The 21,853-nt window shown below is 29.5% G+C and overlaps 1 protein-coding gene across 2 annotated transcripts; it reads left to right on the top strand.

The window, feature by feature from the left end:
• The first annotated feature begins 14,650 nt into the window (after nucleotides 1-14,650).
• On the top strand, nucleotides 14,651-18,209 carry LOC107169513 (circadian clock-controlled protein daywake-like). 2 transcript variants are annotated; one of them, XM_089220002.1, is made up of 6 exons: nucleotides 14,651-14,867; nucleotides 15,034-15,122; nucleotides 15,570-15,717; nucleotides 16,535-16,671; nucleotides 16,840-17,001; nucleotides 17,612-18,209. In XM_089220002.1, the coding sequence occupies exons 1-6, from the start codon at nucleotides 14,758-14,760 to the stop codon at nucleotides 17,758-17,760; spliced, it is 795 nt and encodes a 264-aa protein (XP_089076128.1). In that variant the 5' UTR covers nucleotides 14,651-14,757; the 3' UTR covers nucleotides 17,761-18,209. The 2 variants fall into 2 exon arrangements, with proteins under 2 accessions (XP_089076128.1, XP_089076129.1); XM_089220003.1 differs by having other exon boundaries at nucleotides 14,659-14,867; nucleotides 15,030-15,122.
• The last annotated feature ends 3,644 nt before the right edge of the window (nucleotides 18,210-21,853 follow it).

Raw genomic sequence — 21,853 nt, 5'->3', positions numbered from 1 at the left:
TCGGTTTCGTAAATATTTAGGTCTACGTTTGTTTTGTTTATAATTTCGTCTCGCGTCTGTTATGGTCCATTAAGAATTCTCAAAAAAAAAAAAAACTCTTCACACTCAATACCATCAAAACATTAATATACCAATTGTACTACATACGATATTATACCTATTGAATTTACGAGTAAGACCGGATCTGATCGTTTTCCAGCTCGCTGATACTGACATGACATCGAAGCCTTTGACAATCTGACCGCAACTCAATAACAAGTTTATTGACTGTATTGTACTTAACCCTACTTGTATTATAGCGTGTGTGACGTGTGTTATACCTATCTACTATAGTGGTTTTGCGAATCAATGGCGAATGTCCGTTGGTCACGCGCCGTCTTCATTTCGCTCTCGTAACTTATAGGTATACGCGTTTAATCAGTTATAATTTCGTCTCACGTCTGCCCAGCAGGTCCAATCAAAATTCAGAAAAAAAACCTCACCATAATACTTTTAATCACTTTAGGAACAGTCGTACTCATAGACCTTTTACCACGGTTTAAGATATATCTTAAACCGTGCCTTTTACTAATAGACCGGAACTCTTCACGTTTCCACCGTGTAAAGATAGGTGGCGCTTTTTTGTAACTCAGTTACTCTGATACGGTGAAATTTATCACATATACAAAATGTCCTACGGAGATCTGACATTCTGACAAATAAAATAACTTTTGTTCTAATCAATATTTAAAAAAAAAATTTAATATAATGCATGGACACGTCTTGTGCTACATTTTTTTGTCAATTTTTTATTTGTAATACAACGAAAATAAATTACTGATACTAATTGATAAAAAAAATTCCGAAACATTGAACATAGCCGAATTGTAAATCTTATTTTGAGAAAAATGTAAATGATAAAAAAGTTTAATCAAGTTTACCATTATTATGTTTCTAAGATAAGCGGTCGTAAGTTATTTATAACAAGAATATTGATATCTAAAAAAATTATAAAAAATCAGCCATCTGACTTGAAAACAATTTTTTATCATAGGTATACATTTTTCTCAAAATAAGATATACAAATTGACTATATTGAATATTTCGAAAATCTTTTTTATTCATTTTTAATTTTTGTTTATTTTCGGTATAGAAATGGATAAAAAAAATTATAGTGCAAGTGTCTTTTATAATTAAATTACCTATATTAAAAAAAATTTTAAACTTTGGTTAGCCATTTTGTCCATAAACTAAAAAAAATATTAAAAATCATGAATTTAATGAAAATAAAATGTTGATCTATCAACATTTTCAGGAAAATAAACTCTATAAGTTAGTTGTACTTTTTTCAAAAATTAAAAACTTAAAAAAATGTTTTTAAACTTTTTGTTTAAAAATAAAATAAAATACAAGTAGCCATTATTTATGTGGACCTAATAAAAAAAAAAAAAAACAGATTTATGACACATTTTTTATTACCTCAAGAGATATCGCAATGGGTAAATCCTCGCCGGACGTTCTGTATACTATACGGCGGGCTGCATTACTGCGCCATGTCGGTATGCGGCTATCAATATACTTGGTATCGGATATGGGCCGGTCTATTAGTAAAAGGTCTATGGTCGTACGCTTACCTGCCCATAGAACTAATTGAATACCGCATCTGATCGGCGCGGCGGCTACGACACTGACACGACGTCACGGCCACTGACCACAAGTCAATAAGAACTTAATTGTTTAACCGCAAAGTATATGTTTGCACATTTCCTTTGACAGTTTAGGTATTATAGAGACACACAGTTGTACGTCTGTTCATACGATTCGTAAACACCACGCCTATATATAGTGCGGGAGATCCGCGTGTAATTCGTTAACCATTTTCCGTCACCGCGTTAATAATATAACACGTGGTCTTAAAAGTTTCGCGGCGACGTCTACGTGATAGAGATAGGGATGCCCGGTGCACATGTATTATGATTGTTCTAGTTTTCGACTTTTCGTATTATGCGCATTAATAGTAATATAATATGCGTCGTCTTGGTCGCTGAGCATTATTTAATGTAAAACGACTGCGTTTCTAAGGGTTTAAAAATGTAACACCACTAAAGTTGTTTTACACAAACGGAGGTAAAATGTAATATTATATTATAACAATAACATACTATGATATAGTGTATTAGTAATGATAATATTTGCAAGTCAAAATGCCAAAAAAATATTGTGTTTTAACGCGCTGCTCTAAACTGAACCCTGCAAACGTCTCATACACGAATTAAATTACAGCTTTGCCTTGTCGTAAAAATACCGAATACCGTATTATACAGCTATAGCTAGGTATAGAGTATAATGCAATAACGTAGACATTTACGAACGTCGAAAAATACAATATTATAATATTTTCGGCCGTAATAATTATACGCATGCTGTAAAGTATAAATATATAATATAATATAAACGCACTAAGCTTTACCGTCGTTATTACTCGCCACTAGCTAAATAAGTTTTTAATATCGCGGTTACGACCCATTTCATTCTAAACCGATATTTTACGGTAAATGTGATCGTAAACCATATAATATGCTATTTTTTTTTTTTCATTAAAACTAATATCCGCCTTTGTTAAGGCAACCATCAACGAGAAATTAGGAATTTTTATGTCATCAACTGTTGTCCGTGTTTGGCAGTTTGAAAAAAAAAGACAATTATTTTTAGCAAATATAATTATTTCAATCGTGTCGTCATATAATTCTTGGGTAATATATATTTAACCATATAAAAAAAAACAAACATTACTACAAAACATTATTATATACCAGTGATGGCGCCCAGACAGGTTAGCAAGTACTAAAACTACATAATATGCTTTTGGAGAGTAAATTACTGGTGTCCCAGAGAAGTTTATAAATTCATAATATAAACTATAATCTATAATAACTAATTTTCGAAAACTATAGTGATTAATAAGTGTATATATAACTGAGAAATTGAGTATAAACGTGGAGTGCAGCAATAATACTTTTTTAAATTAAAATATTGGACGAGTGGTTGGGTAATTTTTTCAACTACATAATATATTATGCACTAAAAATACATTTGTGTGCCACTAGATTAGACTGTATAGTATTACTAAATAAGCTAAAGTAATTGGTACCTACCAAATAATTCAACCACAAGTTCGAATTCGTAGTATTTAATAAAACATTAAAATATTTATACGATTATTTGTCAATTCGTTCTTAAATAATTCCGTGTGTGTTCGATAGTATGTCATCTGAAAACACTATTTGAATTCATACTGTTTAACAAAAAGTTAAATATTTGTTACGGAAAGTATATTATTATATAATATTTTGATATATTATTCAACATAAGTTTTAATCACTTGATTGTATAATGACATTTTAATGACATGTACCTGCTACCTTCGTTATATTCTCGAATTCTGTCGCAAAATAATAACAGTCGAAAGCAGCTGTCGTGTACCGACGGACGTTATCTATTTGTTATTCATTCCGCATTCGCCTTCTGAATTCCAGTATAACTGCACCGGAGTTTATTGTTTTGATTCCTCCGATGACGTCGACATTTGTATATAATTCAGTCGGAAACTTTTGATCCTTCGTCTCTATGCTGTCAAACTTTCGACCGTATAAACATAGGTGTGTACCGCGTACGATCCGTGCGATGCCGATAAAGTGAACGCTACCCCTAAAGTAGGCGTTTTCACATACATCAAAAGGATTGTCCTAGGGGGCAAAAGACAGTGGCAGCGACCGTACGGTATAATATGGTATCCGGTTGCCCGCAAATATACCTATGAATACGACATATTATTGTGTCTGAGCGCGTCATTGAAATCACAGTAATATTGTCATAATTTCGTCCCCGGGCGACTTCTTGGTTTTCCGTTCAAAACGTGCAAACAGAGAGAAAACTGTATAGACCTACGCACAACAGCCGTCCGTCATTCCCTTCACCGTCCCATTTAAAGTTCCTAGCGCACTTCCTGCGATGCACTGTCAACCCGAAGTCAAAGGAAAAACGTTCTTACCTGAACTCCGTCTGTGAAAGCGCGTCCGTCCGCCCGTCACTCGGACGACGAGTGTCCGGAACATCGGGGCGGAGTTTTGGGGTGGGAAAGAGAAATGTTTTTTTCCCGAAATTGTTCACTCTATCTACAGGCGAGTAACCTCGTCGCGACTGTATATATACGAATCCTGTATATGTAAACCCTGCCGTCCCGACGACATTCCGCGAGAAAACGTCGAGACGGATTGCGGGATAAGAGTGATATCCCGTGCATTAGCATACGAAATGAACGCATTGAATTGAGACGCTATATTTATCATGAACGAAAAAAAATATCTCTCGGTAAACAGACAAATGACGTGAAATTCGCAGCGGACGAATGAAATCGCTCTTTAAATTAAATAATGTTTCCGAAACGCATTAAACCCGCTGTATACAATAGTAATAAAATGCATGACACTGCACTGTGCGTGGTCACTGCAGATGACCGTATTATATTATATTTTTATATTAAAGTATTGTAGTATTATTTTATACTCTTCGGGCCCTGATTAATAACCACCACCAACAGTTATCATTGTGAAAAAATGAAAACAATATATATTATGATAACTTACCATCAATAAGCAGTGGCGTATTTAGGATTTTGTCAAGGGGAGGGGGATAAACGTTAGAAAACATTTAACTTCCCCAAAGGGAGGGGTAGTTCACATCGACATCACAATATTATAAGTAAGTAAAAAATAAGAGACAATCATGGGCCAAGGGAGGATCTATCCTCCATATCACTCACGTAAATACGCCACTGCTACCAAGTCGACTTTGGGTTATGTGAGAATTTATTCTTTTTTTATCATTATAATAATATAAACAACTATAAATTATTGCGCTCACGTCATTATTATTGTTATTACATAGCTTATAATGATATAATGTAGGTATCGTTAAAACATTTACAGCTCAAACAGTTATTAAGACTATAATATATATGTGTGATGTTAGTAAAAATAACACATTATATCTTGTAGTTATTATAGCTATAATAGCTGTAAGCCACGGCATATTAGAATATATATTATGTAGGTATAATAACGCAGCAAAACTATTAAAACTTAAAAGTTTATCTATATATTTATGAAATGTATATGTTACAAGTCTAGAAATTCCAAATAAAATTGTTTATATGTCGAATTTATATCGAAACATATATTTTATTATATTATGGATAATAACTACCTATTATAGGCAAAGTATATAATATTTAGATACGCATCAAATCAGTACTTACTTATAAAATATTATAAACAATCGTCAATCACTAAATATTAAACGAGTTAATGTTGCTGTAAATATAATTTAAAGTGACCCATGAGTTGTCCATTAAATTAATCAATATTATGATATGCAACTTATAGCGAATGCGTTATAAAATTTTAATATTATTTTATTTTATTTTGACTTCGTTATAGTCACCACACAATAGATGTAAACTTTTTAACATCCATGTGTAAACATTAAAAACCACACAATAAAACGAAATTATAATTAAAAACTTTCATAAAAATTAAACATTATTTATAACAAATATTTCAGTCCTTGTTTCAAATAGAATATCTACAAATAACAATCATAGATTAATTCCTATGTTGGATGTATAATAACCAAAAATCGTAATATTTAATTATATACATTTAAAACCAATATAATCATTTTTTTTTTTTTTATAGAGCAAAAATTTTTTGAGAAAATTGTTTCATTAGAAAAAAATATTAAAAACAGATAAAACTCAAAATCTTTTGAAAATGAATGGTTTAATTTTGAAATGTTCTGACGTGACCTTAGTCATTATATGTTAGTTTATATAATATTAAACTAACACTTTGAAACTAAATTTATAACTAGGTAGATACTAAAAATATTGTTGAAATTTATTTTTATTTTGTCCTAATTATATTTTGAAACTTTAAAAATATATGTTTCGAGTATTTTCTGATTTTTAATGTAATGAATAATAATCATTCAATTAATTACATTAATATAAAATTTTAAAATTAAAACTTGATTGTGTGTTTTTTAACTTAAGATTATATTTACTAAAAAATAATAAGGTTAATTTTTCAAAATAACCTAAAAAATAAGTATATTAATTTAGTTTCAGACTAAAATAAATCTTTTAGGATATTCTTACTGAACTGAAAAGTGTTTTCAAAAATAATTGATTTAAAATTTAAATTCATTCATCTATTACGAGAAAATGATGTATTTCAAAGATATAATAGGGGTAGCTCATAGTGTAGTGGTTTTTTTTGTGTAAGATATTATAATGTCAATAGAAAAATGAATGCCAGGACTATTATACTTTATAACACTATTACAATTCTCATAATTAAAACACTGAAGTATATGTCAAGGTGGATTGATATATATATATATATATATATATATATCAATCCACCTTGGTATATGTATTATTTTCTTTGAAATCACTGATTATCGGTGTGAGGTTTGAGATTTTATTTTTAGAAGTCAAAAACATGTTATTTTAGATTCTGAGCAGAGCGATGAATGTATTGATTTTATAATGATGTGTTTTTTTTTTTTTTTGTGTCTATGACGGACACTAACGTTTTGGGGCAGTAAAAGTGCTTCGATTTTTGACTTCAGTACCTAGTTCGATCAGAAAGTGAATCTAGTTGGTACTTTGGGGGGTCAAAAGTGAAAAGTTCTTAATACTTTCCTAAATAATCGAGAAAAACAAACTAAAAATTAAGGGAAAAACGGGAAATTTTACGCACACTCATTTTTCGACAAAATCGATTTTGGTTTTTTATGTAATTTTAAAACAAATGACCATAGATACATGAAATTTTCACCGAATGTTTATATAAGTATATTCTATCCACCATGCAATTTTCAAAAATTTTCGACTTAAGTTGAACTACTCATAGGCATTTGAAATTTTCGATTATTATTAGTTTTTTTAAAATTAATATTGATAAAAATGTATTTGTTAGGCAGAAAAGCTTGAAAATTTAATACAAGGCACTTAACATATTGTTACAATAGCAGTTGAAAAATAAAAGAAATTCATAGTCACAATTTTTTTTTATAAGCATTCAAAGTTTGAATTTTGACAACATATGTAAAAATCACGAAAATCACGAAAATTCGCAAATTATTTCTAACTAGAAATTCATAGAAAATTTTCCTTTTAAATCAAAGATTTGAAAATGTTTGATAATCTATAATATATCCTAGACAGATAAACCGTCTTCGCTCAGAATCGTTTTTCGTATACAATGATATAATATCATTGGATTCAAATTTAATTCCATCCATTACAGTAACCCACTTGCAACCTACTGAACAGCAGAGCGATATCCACGACTTACTCACCTTTTTTTAATAATGCAGATTTCAATCTTTTAAAATACTTTAAATTATTATATATAATAATATAATATACTATATTTTACAGTTTCTTAGCGGTAAATAATAATAATAATGTAAAAAAAAAATACATTAAACTCTTTTTTTGCAACAAGTTAATAACATTTTTACGTTTGTTAATTATTTTCTTCAGATCTTTGGCTTATAAATAGAAACAGCTTTATTCGTAATATTTTTTATACTCGCAGCGCTGAAAAATGCGGTAGCAGAATAAAAACTTATACATTCCTACCCAGTGGGAATCCGTTGTTGGTTACGCTAACAACGGCTGTTGAATACTTTTTAAAGTTTTCAAGACCTTTTATAGTACACTCCGTAAAGTAGGTAATAGCTTTACTTCACGATTAAATGAATTCCATCAATGTATATACATAACATTATAATTATTCCTTTCTTAAATTTTTCGAAATAATTATTTTTTATCTCAATTCACCCCGTCGTACAACGAAATCAACATTATGTGAAAGTATTAAGGATAATGAGTAATAATAATACAGTATTTACTGAAAACAGCAGTTCACAGATGACTTGTATCATAAATACAAACTGTCGTTTAAATCAATAATAACTAATAAGTAGCAATTATATTTATTCAGTAGAGTATTCAGAAGTTTTCAAAGAGAAAGATTTATAACAGTTAGAATAATAAAAAACCATATTATTACTTTATTAAAATTTATTATTTATATGTATAAAATATGAACTTGACTCAAGGAGAGAGATTGAATCCCGAAACTTTATCATTCCTACTATAAATACGAAACTGGCTAAGATACATGAACTGTTAGTCTTTGTCAACCTACAGAATAAATATTAAAAAGTGATTTTTCAAACATTCTTGTTATCATTTTTCCTTCAAAAGGTAATACATTAATTAAAATTCTGAATTTTGGAATTTTCAAGTATACCTAATTAAGGACCATATTTAAAAACACGTTTTTTCATACAAATTAAGGAGTGTTCTGTACATACATACAATTTTTTTTTTTCAAATGAAGTCTACAAATATAAATTAAAATACATAGGTAATATTTTTTATTTATTTAATTTTGTGTTCGTATTTATGATAATAATAGTTTGGGATAATATAATTAGTATATTATTATGGATTACCGAAATTAATTTTGTATTGTACCTAAATACCTTATTATTAAGGACTATTATCTTTATTTCTTAGTATATACATTTAAGAAACTCGGAAACTATTCACTTGAATTTGGATTTAAATGTAGGTACATACAAACATTTTCAAAAAAATCTCTTTAAACAGTTTTAAAAAAGAGTATAGTTATTATGTAAAATAAGAAAGGTTGTATCACCACAGAACATTCTTTAAATGGCATAAGGATTTAAAAACTGAAATGTTTGAACATATGATTCTTTTAAGTTCACTCAATCAGTTCACACAAAAACTAAAATACGAACACATACACATATTAGGTATTATAAACGATAAAAGGGCGATGGGCAGTTTGTCGTACGTTTAAGTAATGTTGGTCGCGTTTCTAAATATCTCGGCTAAGTCAACATCATTAATTCCAAGACGAGCATCTTATTTTCCGGGCGTTAACGCGCAAACTACTTACTGTTGCTCTCAATAATGTGCGCGTTCTATAATCTAGTCAAATAACACTCTGAAACAACAAACGCATTTTAGAATATTACAACACAATAATATAATACATTAATATTTAATATGTATACGTAAATTCTTTATTAGATTATACTATAATATATTATTAATAAATTATATAATAAATTTGTATTTATTGTTTAACATAATGAAGTAAACGAGATTTGGATGCAATAAACGCCAAATCTGCACAAATTCAAATGAGATTAAAAAGATTCATCGAAACACAACAACTAAAAACTGCGTTTACTACGTGATACCTACCTACTGATATACACACAGCTATCATATAAGTGTAGGCATCATACATGTCTTCTACATTTTGATAACTTACTCTCGTGTACGGTTTATTTACATAGTTTTCATGGAGCAAACTTCGAGAACATGGCTTAATAACAGGACCGTCATAAATAACATAACAGACCCAGTCAGACGATAAATCATGTTATTATAACCATTAAGCGTTTTAGTGGATTTTTGTGAAATTTTGGAATTTACTGCGCATCGTACCAATTCCGGTCCATTGGGCACAGTGCTTATAATTACAAAACCTTATAATACGTACAATATGCTTTTAATCGATAAACAACGTCTCTTAGCTATGTTAGAAAATAAAATACAATAAAACTCGTCTTTTAATTTATCAGTTTAAACTTTAAGGTTGACATATAGTTGTGGAAAGAAACCCATTCAACGCAACAAAAACTAATTGTAACACATTCGACAACTGAAAAAAAAGAAATTTACTTGGCAATTTAATTGAAAACAACAGAAATAATGCCTTTTAGCGTAATACATTTTTTTAACCTTTATCATGATTTCTATGTATACTATCAGTGTAGGTACTACATTAAACAATAACCTATTAAATAATTCTAGTTTTTGAAATCGCGTGTGTACAATTCGACCGGGATTGAATAAGTTGGTTATACTTATAGTAAAGCTGTTAGATGTATGACACGATTTTTTTTTGTTACTATAATATATTTATATTATTATCTCGATGGGGACCACTGGGAGTGATTCACAAATATATATTTACATGTTATTACAGATTACATAATTCACCGTTAATAAATATACACAATATATTGTTGAGTAGTTGGTAGGTACATAATAATATAAAGGGCTTAATATAATGTTCCGTTAAGATTATAATATAGTTCTATAGTTTATTGTGTAAATTAACAGCGACAACGTATTTGATGTTAGTGTAGATAGTAGAGAAAATGTTGTTTCATCACTATATAAAACGATATATATATATATATAATCACTATATATTATAGAATATAGATAGTCTATTATAATTTACGTTTTGAATAGTTCAAACCTTTGAAGATAATTCGCAGAAAATTGTATAACTACCTATTGATATTTTGATAGATAAATTGTATTATATTATTACAGTTTCAACATTAAAATAATGTAATAATATTGTTGCATTCGTTAATTACTAATAAATGAAGTTAATAAATCAATCAATTGTATAAAATAATATTTCATTTTGATAGTTTTGATAGTTTTGTATTGATACTAAAACTCGACTAATGGAAACAACTAAAAGTAATAATAATTATTATAATGACACATAAAGCCAACCAGTATAGATTATACATAATACTTCATTGATTTTCAACATTTAATTGGGGTTAGGTATTATCCATATATTTTACCATAAATTTACACAACTAGGTATAAAATGTTAAATAAAAAAATACAAATACAGATCTAATTTTTACATATCTGTATTAAATATTAAATATATAAAAACATAATATGGCAAACAATTTAAAACTATACTATACAAACTTTAATGTAAAAATAATTTTCAACAAGTTTTTAATTCCAAAGCTCTTAACGTATAAGTAGCTTAGAGATTTGACTAGATGAGAGTTAGAATTTTAAACTTATATATTCGTAAATGAAAAATCAATCCATTAGTGTGGGGATTAAATTTAAAATTCAACTGTATGGATAATAGGAAAAAAATATGCATTTCTGATGATTATTATAATAATTTAGCAACTTTGACTTCTTCAGTTTTTTAAACCTACCTTTAAATTTGATTTTTTCACGTTGGTCTAATATATAGTTATACGAATTACATGAAATCACATGGAAATGTGCAATCGTATATATGGGTAAAAAAAAAAAAATGCGAACTACGTAATTCGTGTAAACTTTAAACCGTTCTAAACACGTCTATTTTGAATGTCTAAAATAAAAACGTCACAAGTTAAAGTTGGTCAGAAAAAAATAATACAATCCAAATCCAGTCTCAAAATGTATGATTTGTTGATTAGCCTTTATTTTATTGCGTATGTGCAGATAAAAATGGCTAAAAACTTAAAAATAAATGTGTTATATAATTATGACGTGTATTTTAACAACCTTTTATACAATGGAAAAATTCGGAATATAATGAAGATCATTCACCTAGAAAATTTCTTGTGAGGTTATTAGGCAAACACATTGTATATCCGTCGTAATATTTTAAACACAAGCAAAGGAAGAAAGAAAAAAAATCTAATGAGTATTGAAAAACTACGTATAAGTAGTTGATATAATTATGTTATGCATCTATAAATATATTTTAATAATAAGTACTTATTTTTTATAAAATAGTTGGTTTATATTCACTGCTGCAATTCACCTATCCGTTTATTATATTAGGTATAAAGTATTTGATTATTATGAACATTTTCAAAACATAAACAGTGATAAATTATTTATAATAAGGAAAAAATATTATTATTATTATTATTATTATTTTGTTTCAACGGAACATGAAAATAATATTACTGCGCGGCCTGCGGTAAATGTTACCATCAGTTGCATGATACCATTATATGTTGCAGCCGTTGCAGGTGTCGTTGAGTACAGTAGCATTTATCCAATCGATATCAATACATAATAGTATAACATGGTATAGTGCGACACCAACGACTAGCTGCAGTTTTTGTATCTAAAATATATCTTAATTCATAACCATATAATAACGATGCTATGAAAAATCAATGTATAGGTATATACCAAATCCAATGTACTTAGATACTTCAAAAATATGCTCAAAAAAAAAAAAAACTGTGCTCTACGCTTTGGCTGAATACCATCGATAAATAAAACAGATATATATATATTTATACTAAGTAAATTAACTTCTTAAACTCGGGCATGAACTTGTTTCTGAAGAGAGAATATTATTATAATATAATATATCACAAGCTTAGTTGACTATAAAACTTGATTTCCTTAAAATATTTAGGAATTTTAGTTTTGTAAATGTATAGAGCACATACTGTTATGAACGGGTATAATAGGTTATGTAATTATAATTAAAATTACAAATTACTAACTATCTTATCTATTATCATAGATAGGTTACAGCTGTACTTATACCTAGAGTCCATTATCAGATAGGGGAGAAAGTGGGTAAAATATTTCTAATTTTCATTTCATCAACTAGAAAAAGAGTGACATATTATATTCAAACCAAGTAACCTAATGAATACATCTTATCATTTTTGTACGCATTTACATCATATATTTAGTTATCTGTTTTTCATACTTAATTAAATATAAGTTACATTAAAATAATTATAGTTAGCTTTAATTTTAAACTAACTACTCACTATAATTTATATAAAATAAGTATTAATATTAGTTAGGATATTAGAGATCTTATAGAAAATATGAAATGGTGCCAATGGACTTACAATTCAAATAGGTATGTAAAACCATGTTCTGAACATAACTTGTTGATAAACTTTTATAGAATATTTATTGTAAATATTTTTCTTAAATCTAATTCTAATCAAAAAATAACAACTCTATACTTGGTATAACTTTATACTTGGCTATACTGAAAATACAAATTACCTATATGATTAATGACACTGTAGTAAAAACGTATTATAATCAAATGTTGTATCTGAAAATATTATTTTATAAAAAATTGGATTTTATAAGAGAATTAGTTATAAAAGAAAAAGTATTACCTACATAAAAGGGATTTTTCGAAGTATATTATAGTCTCCGTAAGTCGTAGTAATCAAATAGTGCAAAAGTAGGTGCTCAAAAAACTGAATAGTATAAATGGAGATTCTCAATTTAATTTCGTACGACTTCCCTTAAAAACAAACTGAAAATAGGTAAAAAAAAAACAAAAAAAAAAAAATGAAACACTACCAAGAAAAAAAAATACATTAAATGGATTTACTGTAAGAACTCTATTATGTTGTCAAAACAAAACTCCTAAGAAATGAAAATAATATCTTTTTAGGATTTTTCTTAATAACTTTTTTTTGGAGAAGAATTCATTGTTTAAGATTTAAATTGAAAACCTGAGTTTTAACAAACAATTGAACAACATTAAAAATGTTGAATTTAAAATACGAAATATAATAAATATTTTGATGGACTATCAAAATCTAATTTTTCAATAACATTTTGTTTGATTGGCGTATATCATAAAATAATTATAAAATTTAATTGTGAAAATATTTTAAAAAAAATTACAAATTAATAATATTTTTGATTATGGTGGACACTTAAATTTAAATTGGGTTAATATTTATTATTTAATAATATATGATACCACACCATAAAACTGCTAAAATAAATTTTTTTAAATATGTGACAATCATAATTATACCTATTAGTAAATTGTAATAAAAAAAATAAAAATAGAATTAAATTATTCAGTTATGGGTTATTAATTATTACTTCTACAAAATATATAATTCAGTTATTACTGTAAAAGAAAATAATAACGATATTTTCAACTATTATACTATGGTTATTTAATGCTATTACATTTATGTAAACAAACCAACGTATTATTATATTATTATACTTGGCGCAACCTTAATTCCGGAGTTAAATATCAAGTTACGGTTAATCTCACGAGCTTATCTGCGTTGTGCATTCACTGCGATAAGACATGGGCAAACCATAATGATGACGATAATGATATTATTAATATTAATAACATGGCAATTATCGATCATCCAGCACACGAGGCGTACAATGCCGATAGGTATTTTACTAAAACTTTACTAAGCTCGACGTGTAATTCCGATACAGCGATGTTCACTTAATAGCCTATAAGGATATATAGCCTATAGGTGATGTACAATGCATATTATACTCGTAGAGTATTTATCATAAGAAATTTTCGTAAAATATAATATGTTATTGTAAGTTTTAATTGCACGGGACCCATCGACGAACGATAATATTGATAATATAATATGATCGCACAATATAACAATTACGATGATTGGTATATGACTTATTGCTACCGAGTTGTTATTATTAGACCAATAAAAAAATAAGACTTACTATACAATAATACAGGTAGAACATATTATGTTAAATATTATTATGACATAATTATTGTAGGTAGAGGTACCTAATACACAGTAATAATATTGTCACAAGACACTGCGCCCAAACCGACTCCGCAGTGCCAATGAACTTATTAACACACGGAGGTACGAGTGGTGACAATTATTATCATACCTATTAGTTAGTTTTTATAAGTAGAGCCGAATTATCACGTCTGACAGTCGCTGAAAACAATAATGCTGGAACCATATATAAGGACTACCGATTGTGTCCGTGGGAGGTAGTATAGCTTTATTGTGCCGCTACGATATTCGATGGACATCGCGTTGATCGATCACATGGAAAATGGCGTGGTGGTTACCAATTTTCTCGTTAATGGTGTCGCTCTTGGCGGCCGAGCACGCCGTGTCTTCTGGAAAAATTCGTAAGTTCAACGAATACGATGATGTTGTCACAAAGTTAGAAAATTGTAAAAACGATATGGAATAATCCTTAAAAAACAAACATAAAGGAAACACCTGCTTACACGTTTTCATTCCAGTTTTCGCTGGTTGATGATAAAATCAAAATAATATTATTGTTTCAGCTAGTTATGTGTCACCTTGCAAGAGAGATTCCAACGATTTAAACCAATGCATTCTCAACGCGTGGGAAGCACTCAAGCCCAAGATGGGCGAAGGTACGTTTATCGTTTTATATTAAAACAACATTATCTATATATAAGGTCGGTATAAACTACAATATAGTTAATGCATTAGTGCTATATGCATTTTAAAATCGAATATGTTACTCGCGAGCTAATACTAATGCCATTGCTGTAGTTGATGGTATTTTTTTTCGTTTTTCGTTTATGAATAATCCGTTGAATTTTTACTGGAGTTCCGACTTATACCTATATGTATATAATACGCCATAATATATAGAGTAAGATGTTATTTAGAACGGCATTACGCGGAGGTGAGGCGCACTACACGCATATACGCACCGTCGCGACTGAGGGTTTATTTAAAAAAATAAAAACGACAAAAAAATACGCACGAATTCTTTAAAGTACCAATAAAAATTGCATCAATATTTCATGATCCTGAAATATGGTTTTATTGCTTTGTTTTTATTTTTTTTTTAGGCATTCCCAAACTCAAAATACCTCCTTTAGAGCCCTTCTTGATACCGGAAACGAGTATAGACAGGAGGTCGGATTCTTTAGATGTGAAGGCCACCATGACACAATTAGCAATTATGGGAGTGAACAACGTAGTATTTTCCAAACTAAAGTAAGTCGCAGGTGAATTTGAAGTTTTTTTTTAGATTTAAATAATTTATGTACGTACTATTTACGAGTTAAAAAGTAATTATTGTAATCGTATAATTGATTAATAAACTACTTTAATATAACTGTACAAAGATAAATCACAAATAAAAATGTATCATATAAATTATAAAATGTACAAAATAATTAATAAAATATAAGATCGGGTTTTATGATGATGTATAGAGATTCAGACGCAGAAGCAATAATGTTGAGGTTATCTACTTTGCAGTAAACCACTACAGCATTAATATTTAATAATATATTATATTAGAAATAAATACAATAATTATGTGTTTGTGTAATGTAATTATAAAAAATATACAATAATGATTATTACGGGGTGAAATATTGGGTCGGATATAATGTGTGGTTAATTTTTCCAATGCCTATAAATACCTAATAATATTATTTTTGGAAGTTTCAACAGACAATATACTATGCCGATCTGGTTAGTAGAGTTTATACTGTCTATTTTATATTATTACTACTGTAATGATGGTGGACTGTTGAGGGTTTTCTGTAAAAATTGTATCGTTATTTATTATATTAATATGTGAACATAACACATATATTATTACAATCAAGAAAATTGCTGAGGTGTAAGGCATTGATGTTTGCCATGTTAGCATTTATTTAATAGAGGCACTTACGTAGAATATTCATTGTTAAAAATAATGATAGAGAAAAATATATATTTTCCAATTAAAATTCAAAAAAATGCGTAGGTGCCAATATTGAAAAAAAAAAACTTTGTGTTGACGTCGAAATTCGTTTTTTAGTGTGAACCTAACGGATTTGTCGGGATCGGTGAGTATGGCGTTTGCCGATTTGAACGTGACCACATTATACGTTATGGATGCCATGCTCATGAAAACAATACCCATGAAAGGGCAAGGCAAATTTAACGGCACCATCAGTACGTAAATAATATTAAAACGATATAATATAATAAATATATTATCCTCATTCCTCGTCTACAATTTCTTTGTTCGGTGTTCAACCCGGTTGCGATACAAAGGATAAGATCCGAAATCGCCTAAACTAAAAATGTGTAGAGTCTTAAATGTAATGTACTGTATTCCAGATGACGTTAAAGTGAACATGACTGGAAAAGCGGAACTGAGTACAAAAAACCAGCGTGGTCACAGTTACCTGAAACTCGTTGAGATAAAATTTAAAGGGTTCATTGGTGACGCCAGAGGACGACTAGTGGACGATTCTAAAAACCCGGAAAATAGTGTTTTTGGTATGTTACTCGTGACCTTAGACGAAGTTCAATAATGTCAACAAATTTTTTTCCATAATGGTTTTATTTTCCAAGCGTATATCAATTTTAATTAATATTTAATTCAGAAAAAAGTATTTTAATAAAAATATTTGAATATGTCCAATTTGTATTTAAGTCGTGCCCAAAGTAAAGCTTCAAACTGGTAATGATCGGTGTATAAAAAAAAAGTGTAACCACAACACTGATTCAACAATCCTTTACTATATTATAAGCAATTTTTATTCTTAGAAGTCAGGTGTAGGTGATTAGGATATTATACTAATTGAGATGTTATATTTATAACCATCGTGATAAATTTAAGACTTAATGAGAATATCGAGATCCATCGAAACCGCATATTGTACGAACACTTGTTATAAATTAAAACAAAAACTTTTTGAAAACTGTTGAAATCAATATAATTATTCCAATATTTTGTTAATTATACTTATACGAAAACGCTTTTTCATAATTCTCAATTTGCTAAGTAATAAAGCATTAAAGGTAACTTTTGGATGATCCGCAGCTGTGTTTTCTTTTTTATCCACTAAAGATACACAAATTAATAATGTTGTTGTTTATGTTTCAGCTGAAACGGCTAACATGTTTTATGATAATAACAGACGTGACGTGCTAGACGTACTAACACCGTTTATCGAAGAATTTTGCGAAGAGCTCGTCTTGGGAGTAGCCAATCAGATACTGTCCACGCTGCCGTTCGAAGAAATGTTAATTTGAGTAGTGCCCAAATTTCCGCCGTCGTTTTAGAGACCAACAGCAAGATATATTATTATCTTATAAAGTTTTTTTGTTTCATATTATTATTCTATAGCTTTAATAATCTACTGCATAGGTAAATGTTATTATTTTTCTTTTCTTTTTAAAATTTTTCAAGGCGCGCAGAGTTTGTGTCCGTCGATTAAAAGAAAAACAAACGAACAAACACAATAAAATAAATATACACGTTTCAACGGTTTATATTATGTTATCTTACGGATATTTTTTTCCCTCGTAGAGATTTAATTGTTATTTTACGGCGTAGCCTCCCGTCGTCGTTGTACCGAAAGGATTACTTTTTTCTGTTTTAAACACCGTTTTTGCGTTTGAGCCAAACGCGTACTCCTTGCATATATTACTGCAATATACACTGCGATGGCGAGTAATAAATTGCTTTATTTCTGTTTTCATTTATTTATTTTCGGTGCCCTCTAAAGGCCCGGCGTCCATTCTTTTTTCTCGTAGTCCTGTTTATCGTCTACGGACTATACGCGACTGTGTATGTTATTATTATAATACAGCCACCGACCTCGGTACATGATTTGTCCCGTTTCGTTCTCTGGGGACCCAATTTCCTGCTTGCCGCCGTGCACGAAGCGCGTCATCGTTCAATTTGACGTAATTTAAAGAAAACCCCGCCGCGCTGTAGTAGTTCCCCGGGAAAATGGTTCTTTCGTTTAAGCGAAAATAATATAATATTCGCCTCTCTCTCGAGTCTCTCGTCTCTTTCCTCCGAATTATGATATGTACACATTCGTGTGCCAAATATATATAGTGAATGTAAATTATTATTATTATTATGATATACTTACATATGAAAATTGCTCCAGCTCGGCACTCGTGTTTATCGCTCAACTTAATGCTCACCGAATTTATTTATTTATTTATTTTTATGAAACCGACCGTATCGCTTTTCTTTATTTTCATTTTCTGTCGTGATCATCGTCGTCGTCGTCGTTCTCCTCTTCCTCGTCCTCGTCTTCTTCTTGGGTGACTCAGGAAACGACACGAATGCCGTGGCATCACACTGCAGCGTGTGGCGGAGATGAGAAATAATATTTTTACGGTCTTTACTTCGGTCGTCGTCCCGCCACCCACCCGCCAAGGAGTGATGCCAGTATACCTACACCTATAGTGTCTATATGATGCTGCAGTATAGCGAATAATAAAATGTAAAAATAGTAGACGGGGGAAAACTACGTAAAAACAACAACAATAATAATAATAATGCATATACATATACGTGCATACGAGTCGAGCGTCGAGGTGTATCTATATATCTCATGCGTGCGAATACATATGAGATGTGTCGCGAGTGTGTGTGTGGGTAGGTGGGTTGGTTTTTATCGACTTGGGCTTTTACGAGTCCACTAGGGGTTAAAAGCGTTTTGAATTATTGAACGGGTAAAGTTGAATATATGAAAAAATTCGATTAGAAGTGCGTGTAAAGTCGCATATATTAATGTTATATTAACGTCTATATATTATATCATTGTTATAATCTCTTGTCTGCGTACGAACGACGTTCCAGACTCGTCGCCACTCTGCGACGGATATAATATATACTGAACGGCAAAAGTGTAGTACGCCTACAGCCGGGTAATTTTAGGTTTGTAATTATTATTGATTTTCCATTAAACATATGAATTTTTATAACTTTTACGGCTAAACATAAAAACGACATTACTATTTTTTCGTTTTATTTCCAATAATATTTGTAGGTAGATAGGTAGGTGAGTTGTTTTTTGTGCATCTTACAAAAACTCCACTATTTACGACCGTATCAAACGTGCATTTTACATCCAAATTATTTTCATATATTTTATTTAACAATAAAAATTTAAATATCAAATGAATGTATAATTTAAAAAATTTTTTTTTGTTGAAATTTTAGAACTATACCTAAAAAATGATGACTCTGACTTTAAATTGAACATTGTATTCACTACTAAATCACCAACCTCGTTTTTATAAAACGAACTAATTTATGAGTTTAATAAAGTTTAATCAGTTAATAGATTTTATATTGCTCGACAGAAATCGCAACTATATGCAGAATTTCAATTATTTATTTATTTTTATATCACAGTTAAAATGGTGTTTTATCTTTAATTTCATCACTTATATATTTATATTTAAACCATTTTTAATCGTCATAACTATATTATATTCAACAATAAAAATATGCTCAAAAGAATACCTTTGAATGTTTGAAGTGATTTATGAAAAAAGTTCGAAATTAAAAATGCATAAAAACCATTTTTTTAGTAAAATTATTTTATTTAGAGTATCTGCTTATTTTTTTTTACTAGACAGAAACATGCAAATTATTATGGTTGTGATGGTAGTGTGCCTAATATTGAAATAAACAATACGTTGCTTCATAATAACAACTACTATTCACTTCAGGCTATCAGAGGTACTTTGGCGTAAAACAAAATACATAATTATAATCACCAAACTTTGATTATATAAACATTTCAATCGTATTTGTATGCATATCGAATAATACGTGCATGCTATGACGTCGATTTCTGTTTGAAGTTGTTGATATTCGATACAGGTAGTAACTTAACGGCTGTAGCCCATAAGCGCAAAATATGACCCAAACGCAACCCAAAAGAGTAAATTAATTTTATAAAAAGAATTGTTTATTAAAATCATAGAGTTATTAATATACTATGCTATTCGTGATTATAAAATATGTATTTAAATATAAAAACATATATAAATGATTATAAAAATTGTATTTAATTTAATAGCAACAACTAATAGATGTTTTGTTTAAGATCAATAAAAAAAAAAAATAAATAATAATTACCTTACCTAATATTTAAATTTGAAATTTGAAGCCCTCAGTTTTTAAGTAATCCAATCTTGAAATATTTTTTATCATAATTTGTTACGATAAAATTCGATAATACTAAATATTAAATTAAACTGAAATAATACCACTATAGGTATAATAATTTTAAAATGAAACCTATAGTGTGACGGGTACAATATTGTATCAAATAATACAATTTATTTTTGCGCTTTTATACCACTATACTAAGGTACAAAGTGTCTGTTTTGCGCTTTTGGTTTATCGAAAAAAATTGACCTTTTGCGTTTTTGGGCTTCACCGAATTTAACCTATATACTCTATGTCTATAAGGGTATAATATCAGCGTTTGTAGGCCCGGTGGAACGCACAGGCAACACATGCAGGCCTGTGCCTGAGGCGGCATTAAGTAAGAGGCGGCATTAAGTAAGAGGCGGCATTTCGTTGGTGGTAGCAGGGCTGTACTTGAGGAAATATGTTGATGCTTTGACCACAAAAACGAAAGGACGGCAAATTTTTGATTTTGCCTATGATGATACATTTTGTCTATAGCCTGCCCCGAGTGTTTTTCGCATAAATACTGAACCGGATTAATGTACACAAGGCTCTATAAAACGTAGCATATAGATCAAAATAATTTACGAAATAGATTTTACCTACTATGTAAATATTATGCAATATTAACCGCAACTACCATAGGGTACCGTGGATGCTTGCAAGTACCTCGAATTTTCGTCATCGAGTCGCACACCAGGCAGATCGGTTTGGACTTTCATTAAGATTCAATCTATATAGCGTCTGCTATATATTTCAATATTTATGCTGAGTAAGCATGTGTTCTTTATACCAGTGTTTCTTAACCTGCATTCCGCGGAACCCTAGGGTTCCACAAAAGCTTAAAATCGCAAAAGAGAGAGAGAGAGACCGCCGGCGGCCGGTACTCTAAAGATAATTTTCAAAGGGGCTCCGCATGAAAAAAAATATTATTATTTGGTGTTCCGTGATATCAAAAAGGTTGAGAAACAGAAGCACTGCTTTATACTTACTTGTAATTTGAAAATCATAATAGGAATATTGATTGACCCCTTAATTCATTTTTCTGCCACCGTCGGTAAATACTTACAAATAGTTGCGATCCTGCAGATTTCATTTAACTTTATATATTTTTGAATTTGTGTGAATTATTATATTTTATATTTATCTAATGTCCACTGAATTTGACCATCACGA

Source organism: Diuraphis noxia, unplaced genomic scaffold (assembly GCF_037042655.1).
Source record: "Diuraphis noxia isolate RWA-SAM2 unplaced genomic scaffold, SU_Dnox_SAM2 contig0002, whole genome shotgun sequence".
In the NCBI taxonomy this organism is placed as follows: domain Eukaryota; kingdom Metazoa; phylum Arthropoda; class Insecta; order Hemiptera; family Aphididae; genus Diuraphis; species Diuraphis noxia.
Note: the sequence above shows the minus strand (reverse complement) of the source record. Positions and strands in the feature narration are given on the sequence as shown.